At 36.4% G+C, this 27,456-nt stretch overlaps 1 protein-coding gene across 2 annotated transcripts; it reads left to right on the top strand.

The window, feature by feature from the left end:
- On the top strand, window positions 1–27,456 carry LOC114354140 (disco-related basonuclin zinc finger protein). 2 transcript variants are annotated; one of them, XM_028306400.1, is made up of 2 exons: window positions 1–213; window positions 23,569–27,456. In XM_028306400.1, the coding sequence occupies exons 1-2, from the start codon at window positions 205–207 to the stop codon at window positions 26,746–26,748; spliced, it is 3,189 nt and encodes a 1,062-aa protein (XP_028162201.1). In that variant the 5' UTR covers window positions 1–204; the 3' UTR covers window positions 26,749–27,456. The 2 variants fall into 2 exon arrangements, with proteins under 2 accessions (XP_028162201.1, XP_028162200.1); XM_028306399.1 differs by lacking the exon at window positions 1–213 and adding an exon at window positions 18,047–18,340.

Genomic DNA, 27,456 nt, shown 5'->3' with positions numbered 1-27,456 from the left:
CGCGTATCTTTTATCCCGCTCTACGACTGAAGCGAGGCCCAGTGTCCGGCCTCGCCGACTGTTAGACGGTTGTGTTGTGACGCGCAAGAATATCTCTCGTGCGTACTATTCTACATATAGGATAAAGGATTAGGTGTGATATGTACTGTGAAGTGGACCGGTGTACTTGATGTTTGTTTGTGTGGAAGATTCTGAGAAGCATCCATGATTCAGGTCAGTGTAACTTTCATTTATTGTTTTTGAAAAAGGTCAGAAATTGTAACGATGATTTTCTTTGGGATTCGGAAGCTTTTGTTTTGAAAGGTCAACGTTATCTGGAACTTCAACTTTGGCTTTTGCACTGATAATGCTCCTTTGTACTCGAGTTATTATTTATCTAATCTTAGGATTCCTTTGAAATGTAGCGACTTTTGATGAAAACTTAACTCTACCAATAAGATTAATACACAATTTTAAAATAAAAGAAAAGCCAAATGATGTAAAACTAAAGGCTTTGACCAACTACATTGTGTCTATGCAATTTACGTATTTGTAAGCTGTTTGTTTTCTGAATAAAACAAAATAAAATAAAAAGGTTTGAGTCTCTACCTGAATAGACAGAAGAGTTCTTCAAACTGCACAACAGAAAAAACAAATAAACATCAGCAATTTAATTAAATCTTCTTAATTACCCTCACTTCATATTGGAAAACAAATCCAATACGTCATTGCCGAAAGCAGTAGGTGTGCGTGTTGAAATCTTCCAGTTCAATTGAATGGGTGTCCAGCGAGTGGGTGTCAAAGTGGTCAATTGAAAATAAATTTAATTATCAAATGTGTTCATTAACGTTGCAAAGCCTCGGCGAACGATTAAATTAATTATTGACCGTTGCACAATTAATATATAGCGTAGGTATCGCCCGAACATAGTATTATATTATCATCATCACTCACACGATGCCGTTACTAAATCCGCAATTAAAAAATATGATGTGTATTGACTGATTGATGTTAAAGCTGATGATTTAAGCTAAATGGTTATTAAATAAATTGCACAGTTGAAATTGGAGTTGCAAAATGAGCTGGACTTAAAAAATAAGCTTGTTCTTTAAAATTATGCTCTGTGGAGTTGTTTAAATGGAGCTTATTTATTACTGTCTTCAGAACTGAAACTAATTGTACATCAATAAAGCTTTTAGCACCACACGTGATTATTAAGTGTTAACAATCAAACCTATTCACTCGTTAGTAAAAGAAGAACTCTACCAAACTTTATAATTAGTCATATAGGATTACAAAAGCTCCTGAAAGTTCGTATTTTTCCGTAAAGTTTTCGTTCCTTGGGTTACTTATAAAATTAGTTATGCCTAACGTTACATTAGGTACTATCAGTTATACAGGCTGTCCTAAAAATAGTTTAATGCACATAAAACTGGACATAACCACACCTCTATGGCTTCCGGAATCTCTTCTATAAGTTCAAGGAAGTTTTTTTTATGTATCATGTTTGGGTGGTTTTGCTAAACTCCGACATTAAATACATTTTCGACTCTACACCTGAAAATTTCGTATTGATTGTAATATAAAACAAAACATGGTGTTCATAAAAGCTCTACAATGTAAACTTCAATTATTTCAAAGCAAACCCACATGTTTTACATAGTAGGTTAAAGATGAACGTAAGTACTGTCGCCTTCGAAATAAAATACGCCTACGACAGTTCAAAAAAACTGAAAATGGGTAGGTATTTCTGCCCATGAAATACACTAAGAATGAATAGATAAAAGTCTACCAGTGCTACCTTTAGTATAGTTATTTATTATATTTATAAGATTCCTTTGGAGACAATCATGAATACATATTGCCTGTCCACTTTGGAGCAGTTTTATCCGGTTACATACATGTTTCAATATGAATGGACGGTTTGTTGACATGCCACGTAAAATTGTATTTATACAATTCCTGTATTAGTAGATTTCTATGAATGTTAATGCAGTTTATATATTTTACAGCTAATGTAATTATTTCAAGCTTCCATACAGAGACATTCAATGAACTGAGAAGTGTCATTTATTAGCACATTTGAAGAAAGCACATGAAAAACTAGTTAAATATTTATGGCACTAGAATGTTATGGTGATAGTTTAATTTCTATTTAATTATTTTATGATAGGTAGTAACTTTTCCCGCGACTTTACGGTACTTGTATAGTTTGTTTTCCAATGTAGAGCCTTAATATACGCAAAAATTGTGCCTTTTCAAGTTATTGGGTTTCTTATGATTAACGCCCGTATTCATAAACATTACTATGAGGTTTCACAGTGCGCGTGGACGCACAGGGTGACACACGAACCAATCCCAGAGCTCTAATCAACGCTATGCGTTGGATATGCTGCTTCACATAAGCAAGCATCGTTTGTAAATACGGGCGTAAGAGTGTTGTGTGGGTTAGAATAATAGCGTGTCTATTCGACGACTTTTCCTAAAATAAAATGTAGAGTTCAGACTGCTTTTGTCTCATTCATTTAACAAAGTTACAATTAATATAAATTCGCGTGTTCATATTTTTTTAGCTATCAAACAAAAGACACCTCTTGTTACTGCTACATTGACAATAAAAACTGCTACGATTGCTACGAGCTCTACCTAAGTAGCTACGAGGCCAAATGTGTCAACATTGTAGTCAAGATTACTTTTATTTGTCTCTTTCTATTTTGTAACATGCCCTTTACTTTTACAATTAAAGGCTTTACTTAAAGTATTGGATTAGATTCTCGCTTAGACTCTATAAATAAATTCTAATCTAGATAACTTGAGAAAACATCAAAGAAAGGATAGGATAGTGAAAACCCAGCCAGATTAGGCCTGCTGTCAGTGAGAAAAATCGTTAAAATTGCGTTTATTGGAGCCAGTTTAAGTTGTGTATTTGAGGCATTGCCAATCTATTTTTGTATCTTCGTAAGATTACAGAGTGGATTCTCTACTAAAAGCGTCAACGTGAGCTTTTCATTGAGCTTCAAAACCAAGTCATATAAACATAGGTACAGTTATACTCTTATATCCCTATCAGGGTATAGAAACAAACATAAATCATAATACCTAAGTTATCCAGCCAGATATCCGTACGCGTGACAGCATTAGTTCGGCGGGCTGCCGCCGATCGCAGCGCCGCCGCGGGCGCAGCGCGTTCAAATTGCACGAGCAACTTATATAGTTATACACTAACTTGTGTTATTAATTGTGAGAGAGGATTGTTTGTTTATACTCCACAATTGCTGATTTAGGAAAATGAAAATTATTTCGCGGTTTAAGGTGTAAGTGATTGGATGGTCCATTTGACATGATTTTATTGGCAGAATGTAGAGACGCTGCTCAAACTGTTGATGTGGTGTCTTAAGTTGCTGTTGTAAAAACTATATGTTAAAAGTACCTAGATAGTCGATTGATTGACAATTTAGTTTCAAAACAGTGTGTTTGTTAGATTAGAGTTCAAAATATTCATTCTCAATCACACACATTCTCACACTCCATTAATTATTATTTTTTCAAAATATTCGACGATGGTCGAACCATCTTACTTTAACTTTGACAAACTTCAAAAATCTGTCAAAATCCATACAAAAAGCACCGATTATTTTCAAAGTTACGGTCAAAGTTAGATGGTGCTACCTACTCAGCCTAAGTTGCCCAATCTTTCTTTAAATTTAACAAACGTCAGAAATCTGTCAAATTCCATACAAAAACACCGGTAATTGTTATAGTACGGTTAAAGTAAGCTGGTGCAACTCAGCTTAAGAGTCGAGAGAGTTCAACTGAGGCGTTAAAACATAACTAATGAGAAAAATCTAATGCGAAAGCCGTGAAGCTAATGTCTGACTGAGTCAGTTTGCAGACCAATATTTGAACTAATGGTCGTTAGAACCTGACATTGGTTGATAACCCTCTGTGTTTCAATAACCTGAATGCGTCTTGGCTCACCGAAGGCGAAGATATTTCAAATAGCTTTCTTAAACTAACATTATACTTAGTATGGATGATTAAATAACTTAGCTTCATACAATTTCTAAGTAAGGACTAAGATAATGAATGCTCTAAGTATTTTTAAGCTTTTCTTCGAGACCAAATGGGAAATAATTACATTTTAGAAGCTCAATTTTCTGTGTTTTGAAATTAACTCGAAAGGAGAGGCTTTTCCAAAGAGAAAAAAGAAATTATCTGGGACTCTTTATTTAGTCGTCGAAAATCAAACTTTATATTTTGCGATGTAAGTAAATATATAATATCCTTGGACTTTTTACTTGACTTAGAGTTTGGGACTCCAAACTAAGCAAAGCTTGTACTATGGGTACTAGACAACGGATATCATAGGTACTTAAATATTTTTTTATGTATTCTATGTGTATGGTAGATCAACAAATAACAAGTTTTCCTAATGCTAATCAGGCTTTCCTACCTCAATTCATAACTCTAGTGGCTATGACTAAACCAGTCGTATAAATATGCAATATGCATCTTTACTAACATGCGTTTAAATTACTCGTTTACATAGGTAACCTTTCCATTTGTCTAATGTACTTGTGACTTATGATATGGTAATTCTGAGAAGGAACACATCTTGATAGCTAATGATATGATAGTTTCAACGTTTACAAGTACCTTGGTCAAAATTGAACACAAATATTTTATTTTATACTTTCATTTGTAAAAACTTGAAGGCTAAGTTGCACCATCTTACTTAAACTTTGACAAATGTAAAAAATCTATCAAATCCATACAAAAATAACCGGCTATTGTTACGGTTTAAATTAAGTGGTGTAACTCAGCTTAAGTATCACAGTTTAAATTATTGAACTTTCTAACAAACATTGATTTTGTAGTGATGAAAATAACCAAAAGCTCTTTAGGTAAAACCGTAATGACAGTTTTACTACGGTAGAGCTACTCTATATTTTATCAAGATAAAAAAAAATACTTTGTTACAGATTCTGCATGTTCCTCAAGTCCAGTTTGTTTTCGAGTTGAGATTGTTAGTCCTGTTTGTTACCTATAGTCTAACTTTGGTAAGAAAATGATTTAAAAAGAGTCTAACCACGTAGCACCTAATGCAAAATCCGTGACGGTCAGCCAGCCTGATGGCTGATGGCAGGTCAGGCTTGCTGATGAGCACCGATTTGTTTCAATAAGCCAGTGCGGCTCAACGGAATATTATATTGCATTAACGCACCCCGCGGCTTGCAACCCATAGCGCGGTGTAATTTCGGTCATGAAAATTGTTGTGTTTACTGTCTATTTGCTTTGGGTTTATTGAAAAGACTAGAAAGTTAACTATTGAACTGGAATCTGAGGATTGAGAGTTGCGTCTAACAAATTATATCTTGACTGGATTTTGTCAACATACATCTTAGGCTGAGTTGCATCACCTAACTTTAACCGTAACTATGACGATAACCGGTGTTTTCAGTACGGAGTTTGACAGTTAAAGTTAGCCTTAGAAGTCATAACGATTTGACTTTTATTTTTTCACTGACTTAGCTGAGTTGCAATCTTACGAGTACATTAACTATAACCAACTCCATAATTCAGTAAAACTCCATAAATACACCGGTTAAGGTTATTGTTACAGTTAAAGTAAGATGGTGCAACTTAGCCTTAAAATTTTCATTCACTTCAACGTGGCCATTTTATGAAAGAAATACTTTAATAAATAACTTTGTAAACGTTATGAAATACAATTGCGAGGAGCAATTTGCCATTCCGGTATGTTTATGTACAAGTATGTTTAGCGCACGAACGGATATCAATTAAACCACATCTTTAATTGTATATTTTATCCAACCTTGAGACTACGAACTTCAGACCTAATTAACAACATCTTTAAAGGACTTGATGTCGGCGGCTTTATTTTTAAAAGCATGTCGACGACTTGTATAGTTCCAAAATACATGCAATACATCCATGACATTGACAGTGGGGCGCCACCGTCAATACCGGATCGCTGGTTCCGATTTTTGCCATGTTGGAAACCATATACATAGTTGAAAGATGGTAGCGCCCCCCTGTCATTGAATTTGGTGGGACAGTTCAGCATGGGTCATCTATACTCTCTATGACTTTTTACAATATTATGTCAAAAGTCGACGACTCGAGTTGCCGGGTTTGGTGTATTAACCTAGCCGCAGGCAGACTACAGATTTTTGTCGGCCAATAGTTTGGTCGGGCTGTTATCAGTATGGACATGTACGAAAGTGTGCACATTGGTATTGGTATCGGCCGATTCTTCATACAAATTAGAATAGGTCCCAACTATCGGCCAACTAAATGGCTGCGGAGAATCTAAGATGATCTTTAAAAACATATTGAATTGAATCAAATCAAATCAAAATTATCTTTATTTGTGTAGACTAATTAAATTAGTACTTACAAATCGTCAAATGCTCTTAAGGAGCCTATACATGTCTCATTCTTTTTGCCCTACCAGCGCTTCGAGACAAACATTTGGCAAGTGCTGAGAATTGAGATCCTACTCCGTTTTTGAAGCCGGTTATAATCGCCAGAAGTTTTTATTCTTAGAACCAGTTATTTTCGTCTTCAACCCGATACTATTTGCAACTATGAAGTTTCCAATCAAGACAACTCGGAGGCAGATTCCCGAGAATTGGAGTGGCCTAATAATTAGGAATCGATAGAGTTCAAGGCCAGTCAGGCCTGTTTACGCAGTCGTTCAGTTTTGTTACTGCCCGGTTCTGTTTCAATACCGGGGTTTTGTAACTGTCCAGTTTTACAAGATTGACGCCTGTATTCGTAAACGATGCTTGCTTAAGTTAAGCAGCAAATCGAACGCACAGCGTTGAATAGAGCTCTATGATTGGTTCATGTGTCACCCTGTGCGTCCACGCGCACTGTAAGACCTCATAGTAATGTTTGTGAATACGGGCGTCATCATAGTGTTGGGACAATGACAGGAATTAGTTGCGATAGTGAACTTGCAATTCAGTTGTTTTGATTTTTTTTATTCAAATGGTTTCCTCAAGATTACAGTACCTTCTTATATTTGTAAGAAGCGGTTCTTTGTGTGCGTTTAGTGTTACAACATCGAATAATTTATAACCTATGCTGTGTGCTGTGTATTACAGAACAATAAATAATAAATCGTTCTTATTATAATCAATCCAATTACCTAGCTCTACCAAACAAGCAGAGCTTGTACTATCCAGATAACGGATAAATATATACTGGAAACACACATTTTTAAATACACACACTTTAAAAACGACCGTGGCTCCAGGTATACTTAATTCTCAGACCTTAATACGCCCTCGGCGGGATTTGAATCTGCAACCGCAGCTGGCATTGGTAACCATTTACCAATAAAAAAATTCGTTTTGCTGAATTCACAATATTATTTTACCAGGACTACTGTCAATAGTGTCAATATTACATTTTTTTTTTTTTTCTTTTTTTTTTTTTTTTTTTCATTATTGAGCAATTACATATTTGATCCAAATAGCGTCCTAAATCCTTTTTAGGTTTGTCTAGACACTATTGTTCTCTATACAAATAAAATTATCATCCCTTCAACTCTTAAAGATGTTTATTAATTAAAACGAATACCAGTATAATAGTAACTCATGAACATGAATAGCAGTTTCAGTTCACTGATTCAGATACCACTAGCGCCATCTCTAATCGGAGCGGGAAACTAAAAACGAAGCCTCCAAATGAAGCCGTACAGAGAGCGCGTCTACGTCTGCGTTTCAATAATACATCAATGAAGAAGGTGTTCTTAATTTGAATATTTAAAAGTTAGAAAATAGGTTTTATTTACAGATTCGACAAAAGTGTTCGAAATTCAAAAAGGTGTGTCCGATAGTCTTTTCTTTTACGAAATGAAATCATGTGAGAGACATTTTTTTAAATAAGTAGTTTTGAGGTTGCCATTCCTATATCATAAACTTTTTAGACGGAAATTATGTAAAATAAGATAATATTTTAATGTCAGCTTTAAAAAAAACGTGCAAATTTGAAAATAGAACTCCAACATTATTTAATAAAAACCTCTAATCTCTTAATCAAAATTTAGAATGTTATAATACAAAACTTAACACCTCAACCAAAGTGCGTCTAAAGAAATAACTATAACTCACCGCTTCGCCCACACAGCTCCAACGAATTAATATTGTAAGCGCCACTCTGATTAACTGCAACAACGGTTAACGTTAGTTTAGGCGTAATTTATCGCTGGATAAATAGATATTAACTATCTGAAATTAATTATCATTAAATCATTATTTTGCTTCAGGTGATGATAATGATATCATCAAATAAGTGACACTAACATATTGAGAAGAATTTCTCGTAAATATTGGTCGTATTTCATGTTGTTCAGTGTATCTAGAACAAGATTTTTTTAACTGTCGCGAAACTACAAATTCTCGAGTGACTCATCAATTAGTTGCTATTTATCGCATATATTTGTATTACTAAATAAACATTAATTTTGAACTAAACGAAACCACAGGCTTAACATAGCTACTAATTAATCCAAGTTAATTAATCAACACCTTTTTAAACGGAGTTCAATTAGATCAGAATGCGGAATTTGTCTTCTAACCGGGCCGTTAATATTTCACCTGGCAACTGGGACCGGCGCCTACGCAGAATACAGCTAGAGCAGTGGTTCCCAACATTTTCTGGAGGGTAGTCTACCTGTAGTAAAGTAAACCCTAGTTAAACTCCAATGTAGGCTGTTATCAATAATATTTAGTGGATTTTGTTTTTAGAAATTCAAAATCATTTCCTCTGCGAATAATCTAAATCTTAGCGGATTTTATCATGTCAGTTGCGAATTTCTTAATTTGATTTTCAAAAAAGCTCGAGCTTGTATAATTTGTAAAAACTTGGTATCCCTAGGACTTTTACTAAGTTAAGTAACACTTATCACGTGACTAGCACGTGCGAATTTGATATGGTCCGGGGACCATAATAATCATTTTGTATCCTGTTGACCACAGGTTGGGAACCACTGAGCTATTCTGGTTAGCTTGATTGATATAGACAATAGGGTGTCCCGAAATATCTTTTTTTATATTTTCGCTACACAAGACCCCTCAAAAGTTGCGTCATAAGATGTAGATTACCGTAAAAATAATTAAAAAAATATAAAATAATGTCTCAAGGGCTCTACCGGCATTTTTATGTCTCAAAATATCTCTTAATCAGCCCTTCACTGTTTGTCATCTATTATATTTTTTTCACAATTGTTTCATTTTATTTTGTAATAACAGTGGCAGTTGAACCCTAAGATATGATTTGCAGGCAATGACAGACTGTTTCCAGTGAGGAATAGGTTTGGTTCGAACTAGCAGAATTCATATTTTGACTTGTTTTTCTCAAATTTTCTACTCCTTCGGCAAGGCTGTTGGTATTATTTCTGTTGAGGTTTTATTGCTATAAGGTATTGCACCGCACTTTTTTGTTATAATATTACATACTTTTAGCATAAATTTAACAAAAATTTAGCAATATATGGTAGTAATATACTTTTTGTTTTTTTTTCAGGTAAAAACTACCTAGCCAAAAATCTTTATAATATTATATTTAAACAGAATACTAATTGACATGTTTAATAGTTTTAGCATACTATTAAATATAAATAACATTTATCTACGTTACATACACTTTCTAGCTAAAGTTTTTGTTGTCTACGCAGTTTTTTATCAATGGTGAACTTCAACGGAAGTAAAAATATATTTTTAGTTATGAAACGCATACATGTTATATATCAAATTAAAGACAATTTAATACACTTTTTGTTTCGTGTAAAACTTTTAGTAGAGTATAAGACATTTTGTAAAAAAAACGATTTAAAAAGTAGTATCACAACAATGTAAAAAAAAACAATTTTCCTTCAATTACTAACTAAAGGTTGATTTTATCGATACAATTCATACCACAAAATATTAAGCGCACACGTAGAGCTATCATTTAAATAAAAAAGTAATGAAATCGGACAAATGGTTTTCAAGTTATGGTTGATTTTCTAAAATTGACTGCTATTTTTGTTAGCTTCCACTTAGAGATGCCAATCATTGTTTCATAATAGCGTAATACAATTATTAACCTGCTGTGAGAAGGGAATTGAGTATCCTCAAATTAAATCGATATCTTGGCTGACCCATGGATTAATTAGGAATACATTAAAATCGCGCGCGTAAATGCCTAATTCTGGTCAAAAAGCCAATTCTGTTTTGAAAGTATTTATGGATTTATTGGTTTTTAAACTATTTTAAAACTTGCTGTGACTCATTGTGTACCCTCAAATTTCATAAAAACGCTATTTTTGTAATATTAATAGTTTATGTCAGGAACCCCTAAAATAGCAATTTAAATTTTTTTTAAGGACAGGTAGAGGCCTCAAGATGACTGATATCTCATTAAATTTAATGCTAATCGTAATCTATATGTCAAAACGCAACTTTTGATACCTCTTGCGTAACCGTAACTCAAAAAAAAAATTTTCCCATACAACGACGGGACACCCTAATAGACAACCTTTCGGCTTAATGTTACTTGTTCCATTGCCTCAAGTTTTCATTTGCTGTGGGAATATGATTATTCATTTAGCAAATAGGTTGCTGTTTGTGAAAGAAATTGATACTGTATTTTGTTGCATGCCCTTGAATAGTATTGGAGATGTTTTACCATCGGGCTCCACTTTTGTTCTTTATTAACTTTAATATTATATTATTTTATGCATATTGCGCATTTATTATCAATTACGAAAAGTTATGTAAAAGAAGAAACCAACGTAAAGCAAACCTATTTCTGCTTATTCTTTCATAGTCAAACTAATGAAGCTGATAATAGCCATCAGATGACTATACACTGTTGGTACGTGTACGTACTAAGTAGGTACATGACGAGGGACGACATATCAAAAACACTCACATCAAACCAAATATTGTGGCATCTTATTTATGCTGTAATAGGTGCGATTTTAAAACGTATATTCTTCTGTGCTTGATATATGATATAAACAACCTACAAACTAGGAAACTTCAAACCCACAAAAACGAATTTGATAAATGATTGACAATGTATCCAAAATTACACACTCAACGTTTGACTCACTGTTGGTTAACGATATCCGCGGACGACTCTATCTTGCCGTCAAATCTGATGTCTACCTACTTGGCAATCCATAATCCAAATTTGTATTATAAATGCGAAAGTAATTCTGTCTGTCTGAGACTAGCTTTTGACGCTCAAACCACTGAACCGATTTTCATGAAATTTAGTATAGGTAGAGTTTAGATATGCAGGGAAAAGTAAATCTTGTCTGTCAGTTACCTATTTTTCACGCTTACTTAAACCACTGAAACAATTTGCATGAAATTGGGTGAGATAGTTTAAGGAGGTGAAGCGCATCCATTTTGAGGCGCACCTAATGAAGCGAACCAAAACTATTCCTCGAAGCGTACTTATATGTTTACCACTATAAAGATTTTGAACTTTATATCTACTAAGATGAATAAAAAGTACCAGGCCAACATAACGGGTGTGCTCTGAGGAATATTTTATGTAGGTATACTTCATTATTCGGGACTATTCCCACCTCTCGTTCCCACCACTGCAACTCCTGTGTAGCCAGGATCTACAGCTTGACCGCCACAAAAACCCAACCAATGAAGGTCAAGTTTGTCCCGGTATACTTCATTAGCTGCGCCTCAAAATGGGTGCGCTTCGAGGAATACCTCAGTTTAAGACCCAGTAAAAACATAGAAAACGAAGGCGTTGGACGCAGGCCGCTACCAACCGGGCAACATGGAAAGCATTGGAAGTAGACATGCCACGAATATTCGGCTACTATTCGGTATTCGGCCTATTCGGCCACTTTGTTTGGTATTCGGTATTCGGCCGAATAATAGGTACTATTCGGCCGAATACCGAATACCAAATCATTGAAAAAAAAAGACACATCATATTAATCAAGATTTGTCTTTATTATCAAATTACAATACTTTAATAAGTAAAATTAATCAGCGGTAAGTTGTGATGGATAAAAACAAGCTTTTCAGCATTTGACGGTAGCAATTCATTATTTTCAAGAAACGATTACGCTTTTCATCATAAATGATACCAGCTTCAGAAAACAACCTCTCACTATACACGCTACTCCCGGGAGAAAAAAGATAAACTTTAGCAAATTTCGAGAGGTTTGGGTATTGTTTTTCATTAGCTGACCACCACTTGTGAGGATCAGCTTTTAATGAACAAACAATTGAAAAAGAACTAACGAACAAACTTTTCAGCAAAATCGTAACGTTTTATTAAATTTGTAATTTATATTAATCTGACAATGCGTGCCGTGATGTGATTTACTCGCAATTGAATGAAACAATCAAATAGCCTCACACCGCCCGCACCCTGTCGTATTATTATTTACGCGCTCGACTAGCATGTAATTTGTGCCGAATATTCGGCGCTTCGGCCGACAGCGTTGCCGAATATTCGGTATTCGGTATTCGGCCAAATCACTATTCGTGGCAACTCTAATTGGAAGAAGCCTATGTTCAGCCGTGGGCGTTCTATGGCTGAGATGATGATGATTATGATTATGAAAAACATAGGTCAGTTTTTATTCCAGTTTTTGGAAGTGGAACGCACGCGATAATGTCTTTCTGTGGTAGGCCGAAATACACTCGAGGAAAGCCGGGGGCAAAACCCAGTTATTTATTTGTAAATATTTATAAATTACGTCGACTATTGCAACTGCCCACGTTAGGTTTGACTGAATGCGAAGGTAACTCCCCTCGTCGTGAGCTACGAGATGCTATCGTCCCATACTTCGGACATAAATTTTCGCTTGTCAATGAAATTATAGGTTTTATTAATTAAAGACACAAATAGATCCGTTGGGCAACCGACATAAAAGTCTACATGTTTTGGTTATCTGAGTTTTCTATCAGTTACTATGCAGTTACAAAAATAGTAGGTAACGTATAATTGAATTAATCGTGATGATGAAACCGTGCTTTTGACTGTTTTGGTACTAAATTAAATCAGTAATTATAGTTGAGCTTGTTATGTTTTCACGCCTATTTGAGAGATTTCGGCTTTGTCCATTAAGTGGATTTTTATGTAGAAATTGGATCTAGAGGATAGTAATTGTCGCTAAGCAGCTAAGTAAATAGACGGAGTGGAAAATTAGCGTATATCTCAGAAACTCATCACCAACATTTGTAAAGTTTTTACATGAAAACCCAGATACAAAATTTGATAACAAAAGAGTATGATCATATTTTTTTTTTTTATCTACAACGAGGAAGCTCTTGGCCTGTATCTCACCTGATGGTAAGTGACGATCAGGCCGAAGGTGGAAGCGAGCTTCACCCGGAATCCTCAACCACGGAGGAACTGGCTATCTTACCTCTAACTGCCGGAACACAATAATGCTGTGAACATTGTTGTTATGGCGACAGACTTAGGTAAGATGGTGGTAGCTAGCCAGGCGGACTTAGAACAAGCCCTACCACCAACCAAGGGTTATACCAATTAAGGGTTATACTACCATTCCATGAATGCTCTACGTATAATAATATTCGATCATTGCAATGAATCGTGTATCACGGATTGAAAGTTCGTTTGTTCTATTCACTTACAGAATGATCGATTTGATATCACAGTGAATAATAGAAGTATTCTAAGGTACGATTGCTTCGACAACAGCACTCGTGTGACCATGGTATCAGTAAAACTAAAAAACTCAGGAAAACTCATTTATTTCTGTAAGTAGGCTTTAAAAAAGCACTTTTACACGTCCCAGTATTAACCCTACCACTGCTTCAGGACAATAAATGGACCAGTGCTGGGGACTTTAGGCGTTTTGCATCAAGAGTGATTCGGACCGTGGTGCGAGTCGCCCAAGAATTAATTTATCGAATGGGGCTTTACGCTCTGTAGACTTAGAGCGGTGCAAATTTCACAAAGGTATAATTTGAAACTCATTGAAAAACTCAAAAAAGCTCATAAAACTCATTTATTTTCTTTAATGATAAGGCTGAAATAGTAGTGAAATGAGTAGATTTTGGACCGTTTCTCTATGGAAATGTAGTACGCCTTCAAATCAAGGAAATCAGAACTGTTTTGTTATCTGTCATAGTCCTAATTGACAATACCTCCCAAAAAAGAAAATCCCTTTCAAAAATCCACTGTCTGATTCACACCGCGGTCCGAGTCGCTCGTGGTGCGAACACCTAAAGACTCCTATCAGTGGGCGTGCGCTGTCCTGTAGCCCTCGCATTGTTCGATCAATCAGCCAGTTCGCGTAGGCAATGCCCGATTGCCTTTTAATTTTACTCCTTTTGTTGCTGAGAAAGCCAATCAACACACCGTGTCTTTTTAGTATAACTGGCCAGTATTTAGAACACGAAATATTAGCGCATCAAATGGTAGAAACTTCACTGGTGTTTTTCTTTAAGGATATTTATTGGGCTTTCAAATAACACCAATATTGTTGGGGTACCATGATTGTGGCAGTAGAAACGAGTTTTCCTGAAAAACGTAGGTGGGCCGATTTTTGTGACGACCAGTGTATTTGGTTGGGGTGTGTTTATATTTTTTATTACATCTGGCCAGTATTTAGAAAATGAAATGTGAGTGCATCAAATGTCATTAATTTTAGAAGAGCAAACTTTTAACGCACTTTTTGATCGAATCGAAAATCGAATCCGTCAAAACTCCATACAAAAAAGGGGCTTTTCGACCACTTTTCGACTGGTTTGCGATTATAATTTGCACTTTGTCTAGACCCACTGTTTATTTTTTATTTGTTTTAAATGTAGGCAAAGATCATGAATCATGATGCCTAGTTGTTTTCCACTCAAAGGAATTCGGCAAGTCGCGATGCGAACGAGAGCTCGATCTTGTTTTTTAAATATCGAATATTTTTTCTTTTTATTTTGACATAACTTTTTAAAACTAGACCGCGATAAGTGTCACCAAATTGGTGACGAAAAAGGTTACACATCCACAAACCTCAAATGAATTCACGCGTGTATTCTTCATAAACACATGCGTTACAGATGTATATTATTATTTTATTCTCAATAATCTTCACATTTTATGGTTCAACTACACGTTCCGTTTCATGTAATGTTCTTACTAAATGACCAACATCACGTGTTATGCTTACATCCAAAGTTATTACCGTATTCAAGGCATGTTCAGGAAGGGGACTATAATTTATAATGACACAATTTTAATTAATACCTGACAGCCTATTGACACAATGATAAATAAAGTTTAAAAACGTAAAGTTATTCCAATAAAATTTTAAACAGCAATCTCATAACCATTTTCCGTAGTAACAATTGACTGTGTTTTTACTGATGTTGCATAAATAAAAGTATCTTAGTAATTATAATCTTCGTAGCTATCTTAATGAATTTATTCATATAATTTCATATGCTAAACAATATCGTCTAATTTAAGCAACTTTTGACAACCGTCCACTTAATAATTACTAACGGAGAAAACAACTGACCGCCACCGAAACACGTGGATTCTGTGGGTCCATATTCTGTAAATAAAACGTTTTCATCATATTCAGCTCTACCTGCCTCTCTCTCTCGTACTAAGAGAGACAGAGACAGTCAGCTCTGATATATCATGACCGTTTAACAGGGTAGACCCAAGCACCCAAGAAAGTCGAAACCCGAGGCGAGTCGCATGTAAAATTATAACCGCGAAGTAAATTATAATTGCATTGCAAAATTATTAGGTGCAAACATTATATTATTGGTGGACCGCCGCTGGCCTATCAGATGCGCCTGACAGGCTAAATGATGACTTGCTTGATAGAAATGCACTGCGGGTTAGCTCATTGAATTTATGCTAGTGACTGTACTTTGGGGAGATGGATAGATAGGATGGTTTGGGCTCCGATGATGTTATTAAATACAAAATTTCGCTTCGAAGGGAAGCGCTATTTGGGGCGCGTTAAACGGCCGTCAGGCAAGCGGGAAGCGTTTTGAGAAGTTGATTTTGAATATTTTGCGCTAAGTACCCATCTTGAATATCTATGACGTCATCGTCATATTTCAGCCATAGGACGTCCACTGCTGAACATAGGCCTCCCCCAATGATTTCCATAATGACCGGTTGGTAGCGGCCAGTATCCAGCGCCTTCCTGTTACCTTTATGAGGTCGTCGGTTCACCTAGTGGGGGGCCGGCCCAAATACATTTATGAATATATTATCTAAAGTACGGATGACGACACATTAAACACTGAAGCAACAAAAATACAGTCAGCAATAAAAAAAATGTGCCTCCTTATACTGCCTTATTGAGTTACATTCACACGTCCCTATTTAAAAAAGAGCCAGACTAGTTAATAGTTGTCTGGCGTCAAAACTAATAAAGAACAACTTTTTCCTCAAAGGTCATGAAACCTTATTATGTCCCTAACTTTTAAAGTTCCCAAGTTGTAATATTCCTTTGATCTTCGCCGCTTCAAAACACACGTGCATTGGGGTCAACTTCTCCCACACAATAGAAATCCAATTCTTAGAAAAAGGGTGACCTTTGTTGTGTTTTTACCCCAAATATTTGCAATAAAGGCACAATTCGCAAACAAAGTCCTTATCAGTAGGGTCCGCCATTGTTATCAGACCAATTATCGCCATCTCACATACGATGACTTCAAAGGAGCCGCTTTCTTTGAATGTTATTGTTTTGCGTGTATTGTTTAAAAAACTGTAACATATTTTTGCTATTCCAAATTTTTTGTCTAGTCCATTGTGGTATGGCTAAATTTTTTACGCGACTATAACGTATTCATATAGGTTTGTGTGTTAACCTATTCACATTTTCTATGAACTGATACTGAAACTGATAGTGATATAGGTAAAAATATACCACACATGAGATTCTGTAAAATATTCTAAAGACAAAATAATCTAAACTAATAAATCTTCCGTCCGTACTCTCTCGTTTCGCGTATGCCTCTTCTAAAATATTACCGTAGCGTTATTTCTAGTAATATGCTATAATATCCATAATAAGTACTAATACCTTGTACTTTAAAACGGAGGTTTATTCAAAAGCTTTTAGTGAGCTTAATACGGAAACCTCGGAAACACGACTTGCATACAAATCTGTGTAAATGAGTAGGGAAAAGACCTCCTCTGAGATAGTGTCAATTTCCAATTCCAATGATAGTAAACTATGTGTTTAAGTAGATAAATACGGTGTGCTTTCTATACTTTATACGGTCAATAGCTCTATCATACCTTTTCACAATGATAGGCAAATGAAATCGAATTTGCAACTGCGGACCACCCACATATTTCGAGATTTCCTCTCTATGTGTGGTAATTTTGGTGGAAGCTGTCATTCAAAATCAAAATTATCTTTATTTGTGTAGACTAATTAAATTAGTACTACAAATCGTCAAATGCTCTGGAGCCTATACATGTCTCATTATTTTTTTGCCCTACCAGCAGCGCTTCGAGACAAACATTTGGCAAGTGCTGAGAAGAAGCGCCGCAACAAATTCAGTCACCACTGTCTGCCGGTTTATTCATGTTACCTAAGCATTTGGTTGCATAAGTTTGATTTAATATATTTTTATTATTTGCCCTAAATGTCCGAAATATTGAAATTTAATTTAAAATAGGTACGTGAAAGCTTCTCTCAATCACTATACCGGTTCAAACTCCAAATACGCTTAAAAGATTTCCATAAACAAATAAAACTCAATAAAATTAACCGCCAAAAACACTCATACGAAAATCATAAATATTCAACAGCCAACGGTAGCTGTTAAATCAATAAAATGCTTCACCGTTAATGATAATAAATGTCGTCCAGCCAGCATTGTGGGTATGAACTTCGATAATAATTTTATGACCGCAGTACTGGGTCTTTAGACCCAGGTACTTTCTATTGTTTTTCGGGCAGGTAGTGTCAAGGGTTAGGTCCATTCAGACCCACCCCCACCACTCGGCGGCGCCTTTGAGGGCTTAACGCTTGTGTCACAGGATTAGTCTTGTCCTAGACATTTGAAGTCGCCGACGTTTGACAAGTGCAGTGAGTCTCCAGGTTAATCCGTGCATAATAATATTATCTGTGGTTTATAAGTCTCCAGTGCTAGCATTGTAGCTAATCTGTGGTTTACAAGTATCCAATTTTAGCAGTGCAAATAATCTGTGGTTTTAAGTTTTCAAAAATGGAACGGTTTTCGTGCTTCTAGATTAAGTTGTAGTGCTAGTGTTTGGACCAATCATGGACCATAGTGATAGTGATAGCCTAAACAAATTAAGTTTGTTCGTGAGGCGATGGTGGGAAGATAATTATGAGGTTAGTTTCTTTTCCTTCGTACCGCGTTATGGTTCGTTACCAATGTGTATGTGTTTCAAAATTTTTCATCTTATACACGTAACTATTATGATTAACTAGAGTGTAGTTAGATATGAATTCCCAAGTTTTTCAAGTTTCAATCAAGATTATCTATGTTCATGAGCTCATGTATTTATTTTTAATATTAGAATAATGAAACTTTTCAGCGGGTTAAATTCTTTTTGCGCCTGTTCCTACAATTTATAGTATAGTTAAACGATAGAAACTTCAGTAGTGATTTACTGAATAGAGCCTTTTATTCTCAAATCTCCACGACATTTTCGGCCACATAATCCGGATCAATACTTGACCCACGTTATCCAATTATTATTTAATACCCATAACGACGCCATGAGGTGCCTTAAGCCCAGATTAAGATAAGCCAAGACCGGCGTACTGTCCACACTGTATCATTACCAGTATTAAACTTAAGCGGCCGCTTGAGGATAATTTCGTGAATCTAAATTGTATCAGGTTAATGCTATAGGTGGACAGATTACGGTGTCTTTGTAACTATATGTGATGGGCTTTAATCGCATATCATTTATAATGAGAACAGTCAGGAACACGTCATTATAGTGTTATCATGTCATTATGGTGTTTAACTAATCACGATTCATGTCCGAAACTTTGATGAGAACGATTTGGGGAAACATAACTTTAAGGCGCTTTGTTGAAATTGTGACTACAAAGAAAAGTCTTCTGATTTGGCCCACTTTTAGCGTGGCTCACGGGCCAAGTCCCTGTATTTTAAATATTTTTTCTTCCAGCAACTGGGCCCACTCTTAGGCTGGGTTGCACCATCTTACTTTAACTTTAACAAACGTCAAAAATCTGTCAAACTCCATACAAAAACCATACATACACCGGTTATCGTCAAAGTGACGGTCAAAGTTAGGTGATGCAAATCAGCCTAAGGTTCTAGAGTAGATTTTTGTTGATTTGGTGTTTAAATTATAAATAAAACATTGAAGGCGCCCAGTTTCTGGAAGAAAAAATATTTAAAAAATCAAACCGGTGACTTGGCCCGTGGACCAAGCTAAAAGTGGGTCAAGTCGCTGGAAGACTCGTCATCAGATTTTAAGGAAACCATCATTTATCGGTTCGTAACTCTGAATGAAACATGCCATAATGAGCCTTAGAATGTTTGATAAGCATACGTTAATGAGCACACATTTGTATAGCAAGTAACGAGGCCTCACCTTCCGAATCCATTGTGCTTTCTTTTCTGATTCATTCCTCACACGGCGTAATGATAATTGAATTAATGGGCACAACCAACGTTGGCCACCCACGGCCAATGACAAATATTGGCGCGCTCCGTTTGATGTCATGACCGTGTATGAGTTACACGAACACGCGAAAACGTGTTTGTTTATGTTATTAATAGGTGTTATTGAATAGTAAGTTACTAACGATTTGATTAAATGCTACTTTGAGCGTTCATTTTTAAACAAAGAAAAGTAACTAAACTTTTTAGGCCACTTCTAGGTAACTTAGCAATTAATTTAGCATTAGGAGACACTTATGTCCAGCTGTGAGCTTAATTGGTTTGATAGTCATGGATCACATCACATTGTCTTAATCTAAGCACCTGAACGGGCTTTTTCTAAGTTATGTCTGTCATGTCCTTAAGAAAAACTTAAACTCTACTTTCTTGGTCGAATTCTGAAAAATACGATGTTTCATCCGTAGAGGTCCTATTTTTTTGATTTTCAAAATAAATGAAATCTTTCCGTATAAAATTACTTTACGTACGTACATTATTTTCATAGTTTTGTGAATGTTAAGTTTTTTGTTTAAATATGTGCAATGTAGAGTATATGAGTAATCTACGTAACTTACTTTCGTCTTTACGATTTCTCATCGATCTATCGATTCTATAAATATCTTTGATAAATCTAGTCATGAAAACCCCGTAAAACCTTTTTGACTCCATGTGCAACCTTTAAGACATCTGAAAATTTTCCAGAACACTTGAACCTTTTTGACTCCAACTTTGAAGGCATCTGAAAAATTTCCCAGAACACATTCTGCATGAGTATTTGCACCAGCCCTGTATAATCAAATGAACGTGTGCGCCCGCGCCACTCTGGCCGCTCTGGGCCACTTAGGTGCCTTCGCTATGCAAGTCTAATTATTAGGTAGACCGACTTAACTTTGAGACTTCATATGGTACATGCAAGTAGAAAAGTATTATGTTATACATTTTTTACTGTATAGGGATTTAGTAAGAGATTTTTGCTACGGTAAAGGACACAAATATCAACCCTCAAATGCTATATGGACCTAAAATTCCCGGGACATCTAATGTGCTTAACTTTATAAGACCTTTTTGATGTTTTTAAATACTAAAATCTTGTTAATCTTATTCAATAAATTCTCATCGATAGCATTTTTACCTGTGCAGCTGCGTTTATAAATGAAATGGTGAATAAAAAATAATTACCTGCGAAGAGGAAGGCAAATTAAATAATGATAGTGACACCGTTCCTCATTACGCTTAGTTGTCGTTTCCCACATTTCATGCGGCTGCGCATATTTAAGCGGTCATTACGCAAAACGGAACGCGCTCTGCGCTTCACAGTACCAAACCTGTTTACTTACTTCATGTATCATGCCCCGAACAATATGGCATGTCACGACGCACACCCAACGAAAAACGATCATCGAGAAATGCACAGTTTTTAAAAAAAATCCAAAGAAAAGCGCACTCGCAACCGAAATAACACCATACATCAAGGTAATAAGGTACACATTGTAATGTGGCCACCTCAAAAAAAATCCGTGAAATATGTCCGCTTGTCCAGTAGGCGTGGGTCAGATACATCGGCAAGTTTATTCTCTTCATTAAAACCAGTGCAAAATAAACTCTTTGCGGAGGTAATAAGATTGTTTAGGTGTTACTAAAAGCGTGCAGGTCACTCACCTCGGCTTAACATCGCGACTTTGAACGACTTTTTTATGTTTTTTGCTGTTGACTGTTGACAATTACTTGTAACATTCCCACAGTTAAGTAGAGAGCCGATTGCCTTATAGGAACCGTTTGGGAACGCAAAAAGTCGAGAGGCCCGCGCTTACGCATTCACTTTATTTTTAGCTGCTGGTCTAAAGATAGCCAATGTTTTACTGAAGAACATATTTTTCAGGAAAATCATGCCTGCACACTACATCTTTCACTTTGCCGGATCTCATTTAAATGAAAGCTTAAGTTTTTTTCTTACAAAATGAGCAACAATTTGTGAAACAACCCGTTTACACGTCAATTTTATCATTTTAATTTCCACGCCACGTCCTTTTTGATTGAAAACAAAAATATTTTCAATTAATTTAATCATAAACATTTACACCGTCGCTATCAAACGTTTCGCTCCAAAACTTCTCCGCGTAATATTCGTTACTTGCCACTTTAAAAATCGATTGCTCCGAGATGTGTAATTTAATTAAAGTATATGAATTTACGTCGAGTAATGATGTGATTGGTTAATGGCGGGTATGGGCCTTAAACGCCGCATCGCTCTCCGATAATGAGAAACCCAGCTTTGCTAAAATTAAATTCAGTCACAATGTAAAGGGTTATTCAAGCTTTAAACAAAAGTCTTAACCCTAAATCGATTTATTGGCTAATTTAAAACCAAATTAAAAATTACTACCCCCGCTCATAATCGGCATGTGTGGCTCATAAATTCCGGGAACATTGTAAGCGTCTTTAAAAGTTTAAAATCCCACAAATTGTCGACAATTATAAAAATGATATCCCCAGAACGGTTCCAAACAAAAAACGTCACAGGTCGAGATAAATCTACTTGCACTTACGAGAAGGAAATTACTTTCGGTGAGGGCTATAATTTGGTACCGTCAACTCGGTTTGTGGCGTGTGTTTTTGGTAAACGACACTTTATTATCCTGCGTTTATCCGTTTTGTTGCATTAGAAACGGCATCGTTTTTTTGTAATTGCCGTGTTTTGTGTGAAATTGCCCCCGTGGCGACGATTTAATCCGTCCGTCGGTAATGACACGGCGGGTTGTCGCCGCACGCCATTTTAATGGCGACAAACGTTTGTGAACAAGTGACAAATGTTGGAGCGACACGAGGGGACTATTAGACCGCGGACTACGACAGTGAAAGGGTTGCACGGTTGCACCTAATATACGTTCTCTTGTAACAGAAGTACATAGAAATGAAACCTAAACTGAAAGGGTATTTGTTTAAGGCATTTGTTTTGTATCTGATAATACTTAAATAATATGAATAATAACAAAAGTGCCACCATACTAACTACTTAGAGAAAATGTATTTTGGAGCTAGTAGAGCGTGAATATAGGTATTAGAATCAGCTTTATTAATTTGTAATTTTACGTGCAAATAAGTTTATTTATTGTTTCCGGTTTTTCATCAAGATGTTAGGTTCCTAATTGTTAATTGGATCTTGGATCTCATTATCAATATTTATTTTTCAGTGTAAATTAAAATCCTTAAAAACAAAAAGCTTCACGTCTTCAAACTATTTTACCATAAACAGAAAACATTTGAACTAAAATAGTTAAACTATTTTAAACGCCCAAAAACTCAAAACTATCCCTTCAAATGTCTTTGTAAAAAACACTTAACAGCTGAACGTTACGTTAATGTCAATCATAAACGGCTCCATTTCGGATTTTGTACGCTAACATTAAAATAAATTCCGAGGAGTGCCCAAATTAAGGCGAACTTAACATTGACAACGCGGCCAGCCCGAATGCTTACTAAATGAATAGTAATTTTGTTTTCGGATTAAATCGTTCCAAACACGCGACACAAACCACTTTTCTATTCCTGAGTGGATTCGAAGCCGTCATTTTACACAATTTTACCCAATTGCTCTCCGTTCTTGGAATTAATTTGATATTAGCCTTTGAAACGCAAGGTGTGGTTTTGTGCTCTGATAGTTATTTTGAAGAGTTTAAACAACCCGTGTTTAGGGTTTACTCTAGACTCGATAATCTTTCGGAATTAGCCTCACTCATTCATTGTCGTTTTTTCGATTGAATGAAATGTTTACGATAACGTGTAATTTGTCGACTCACTTTTGTTTTTATGGTCCCGCCGAGTAATAATTTGGTAACTGCTACAAAAAGTCTAGCCCCGATTGATTGTAGCAATCGTAACAGCTTGCATTAAACTAATGTAAAATGTTTTCTTGTTACAGGAATCTCAATCTAGCAGCGCAGAGCGATGGGGAGGGCGCGGTCCAGAGCACAACATGGCGTTACAGCAAATTCTGAAGCTGCAAGAAGCCCGAGCTCTCCACAAAACCTCTCTGCTGCCAATCTACAAGAAGAACGGCCTACCCTCACCCTCCGAGGATAGTGAAGAGTACGAGCAAAGCAGGAGTGACAAGAAAAGTGAACCGTACAGTGATCCGCGAGCTCTTGAACAGCTGAAGTTAGAAGCCGAGTTCAGAAAACTGATGGAACAGTCAGCTAAAGATGTACGTAACGAAGAATCATTCAAATATTTTCAACACATGATGGAAGCAAAACACCACTTTGAATACCTCAAAAGCATTCAAGAAAAAGAAAGAAAAAGCCCTTCAAGTGAAAACAAGGTATTAGTGAAAAGGGAAATGCAGTCACCAGTGCATAATAGGTCGTCTCCCGTTCCGAGCCATTCGCCACGCAGGCCATCATCGGCAGAACTCTCGCCAAATCATAGTGTCCGTTTATCTACCTCATCAAGTCCTCTTTCTACTACTAGTCCCGTAAACTCATCTCCTTTAAGTCACTTACAAAATATGCAACCTTTTGATTTTCGAAAACACAAAATCAATGAAAATGACAAGGATGAACCTCGAAAGTATGATATGACAGCTGCTGAGAAAGCCACCATGGATTTGATGAGAAGTCAATTCTTCAATTTTCCATTATCAGGTAACTTGCCTATCCCACCTATGTCAATGCCTTCAACCTTCAGTCATCCAGCTGCAATGGTAGCTGCTCTAAGTCAAAATCCGATGGGACTGGCATCATTACAAGCTCTCTTACCTCGGATGTCTTCAAAACCAGTGGAGTCCGCAGAAAATAAGCCCAGTAACATGTCTGGAAAAGGAAGGTTAGACGATTATAGACAAGAAGACGAAAACGTACTGAACTTGAGCAAAGACTCGTATGACGCAGTACAAAATTCCAGAAATATGTTGTTGGGTAAATGTATCACGCCACCAAAGCGGCAATGGGGTGCGTCGCCGATGCCTCTAAATTTGGGAACGCATTTTATCAATCCTGCAACTGGCAAGAAGAGAGTACAATGTAACGTATGTTTGAAAACATTCTGTGATAAAGGTGCTCTTAAAATTCACTTCTCAGCTGTTCATCTCAGAGAAATGCACAAATGTACAGTGGAGGGTTGCAGTATGATGTTCAGCTCACGAAGATCTAGAAATAGGCATAGTGCTAATCCTAATCCAAAGTTACATTCACCTCATTTAAGACGAAAGATTTCACCGCATGATGGAAGAAGCGCGCAAGCTCATTCGGTGCTAATTCCTCCACATGCTGCTGGACTGAGTATACCTCCTGTGATAAATCCAATGCATCCATTTGGTTCGTACCCTCTTCTAAACCCACCCCACAATATGAGGCAGTTTTCTTCAAACTCACCTCTAGATTACAAAAACAATATGCACTATTCTTCATCCTCCGATCAGTCTCCAATGATGAGAAGGGAGTCAGACTCTGTAGAAAATAAAGATCAAGATGGTCAGGGTGAATCAGATGAAGACGATGGAATCGTAGTTGTTGCAGGCGACGACGACGATGAAGACGTAGATCATATGGATACCAGCGACTACTATTCAACGCTTAACAAATCAAATGGTTCTGTAGAAGACTCTGAAACAGACTATGACCAACGGAGTGTTAGTGATCACAACGAAAATAATGAAAACAAAAAAGATGAACCCACCAGTCCTGAAGTAAAACGAAAAAGAAAGAATCTCAATCCTACGCGTTTGCAAAATAGTCAAGAGCCTGATCATAATGTAAAGGACAATGATGACATAAGAAATAATGATGAAAACCATGCTCTAGATCTCAAAAGAGTTAAAACTGAAGAAAGTTGTGAAAAAGAAACTAATCACACAGTGAAAGAAACAAAAAGCCTTATCAAAGTTAAAGAAGAGTTTACTCCAGTCAAAGAAGAACCCATGGATGTAAATTATGGAATACAAGATTTGCGTGTTAAAGATGAACCGGCTGATAAGCCTGAAAAATATAAAACAAATGATAGTCTACCAACCAGTGAAGAGCAATTTTCGTCTGAAAATGCTTTGAAGCGCCTTGAAAGCTTATCTAAGTGCGACTTTCCTAGCTTAAGAAAATCTGAACTGCACAGTGCTATTGGACCTTACAACTTATCTTTAAATGAGTCAGTAGATTATTCTGACAGGTCACCTTCATCATCCGTGTCTAGTTTTGACTATACGTCAGAAGATACACAAGGCCAAATCTATGGTCACTTCGACAGTGGCTTCTTCATTAGTACCTCAGATGTACCTCTAGATCCTGAGAACCCCCGCCGATGTTCAGTTTGCGGGAAGATATCACAGAATGTATACCTTCTAAAAACACATTACCAAAACGCACATTTAAAAATAATGTATAAATGCAGTGTCGAAGGTTGCAGAGCCGCTTTTCCATCGAGACAAGGTAGAGACCGTCATAGCGCAAACGAAAATCTTCACAGGAAAATTCTCTCCTCTGAAGATCTACGGGTTTGTGATGAGTCTGGAGCCAGAATTATGGAAAAAGCGAGAGAACAAATGGAACTGATAGCGAGGTTCAACGAGGAAGAACGTGCGGTGCCCTACATTGAATCGCACAAATACTATCGAGCAAAAGAGTCTGATAAGATGAGAAACCATTTCAGTCACATGCCGTTCAGTCCGTCATACCCACCGTTGCAGCTGTCTGATGCTTATTTGGGTAACCGGGACATGTTTGCTCAACACCCGTTTCTCTTCGGCCCTTTCGGCATGTTGCCTAATTTCCCGCCCTTGCCATTGGGGTTTCTGCCTCCCAGTTTGAGTGCTTTCGGTTGCCAGAACCAAAATTATTCCCCTCCCTTGTCCCGAAAACTTAATTACTGCGTAGAGGATGAGGCTCCCCGACCGAATAAGGATGGTAGCTTCCCCTGTCGAGGGTGCAGAGAGAGTTTCAAGGACCTGATGACCCTGAAAATCCATTGTGAGAATGCACATGCTCAGTCACTTCACAGGTGCACCGTCAGTGGATGCACCTCTGCTTTCTTCTCCAGAACGAAAAGGAATATACACTACGAAGCTCACGTCGCTAGAAGACCTAACGGGCGTATCCCTGTCAATTCTTCGTGACCTACATAGACCAAAACTGTACTCGGCGGCGGAAATATCCAGTGCATTTGTGATGTTTTTTTAAATTACCAAATAGTAATAGCCTAGATCCTATCGTAGCATGCCAGTACCTTTAATTCTCATAGATCTTCTCAATGATTAAGCGGGGTGTGTAATTTATAATTGTGTCTGTAAATAATAATGTATGAATGCTTACGTAATGCGATTTCTTGGTGATATCTATTTACAATATTTAATGTAAGAAACGTATGTGTAAAGTAACAGAGAGTAGTCTAAGTTTTAGTGTTTTAATAAAAATTAAAGTTTTTGTATTAGTGTATAGAATCTTGACATTCCATAGTAATAATTTGTGCAATAAAATGTATATAGTTAAGTATTAAATGAGTGTACAAAATGATAGAGAACGGTTCAAAGGCTGGATACAAAATATGATTTTATTAAAAGGTTGCAGTCTAGTACCTTTTCAATAGTCTAAAATTGACGTTAACTTCATATATGTAAATCTTTCTCTTTATATTGCTTTATGTATCAAAAATACTAGCGTTTAAATTATTATCTAAGTATATCATTGGTGATTACATTCACAAAATATTTATTATTGAATCCATATCTCTTGCTATTTTGGTGCTAATTACAAAATCTTCATAGTAATTGTATGTTAGTATATCTCCTGAAACTCCATAACAATTGCAATGTTTATATTAAAAT

This window comes from Ostrinia furnacalis, unplaced genomic scaffold (assembly GCF_004193835.3).
Source record: "Ostrinia furnacalis isolate ACB-3 unplaced genomic scaffold, ASM419383v2 OfSCF1921, whole genome shotgun sequence".
Lineage (NCBI taxonomy): Eukaryota > Metazoa > Arthropoda > Insecta > Lepidoptera > Crambidae > Ostrinia > Ostrinia furnacalis.
The sequence above is the reverse complement of the archived record's forward strand: the minus strand, read 5'-3'. Positions and strand labels throughout refer to the sequence as shown.

Bases quoted from the DNA above. Each gene is read 5' to 3' on its own strand.
- LOC114354140 (XM_028306399.1), top strand. From the start codon at position 18,266: ATGGACCATAGTGATAGTGATAGCCTAAACAAATTAAGTTTGTTCGTG. The intron at 18,341-23,568 runs GTTAGTTTCTTT...TTCTTGTTACAG, and splicing joins GGTGGGAAGATAATTATGAG to GAATCTCAATCTAGCAGCGC.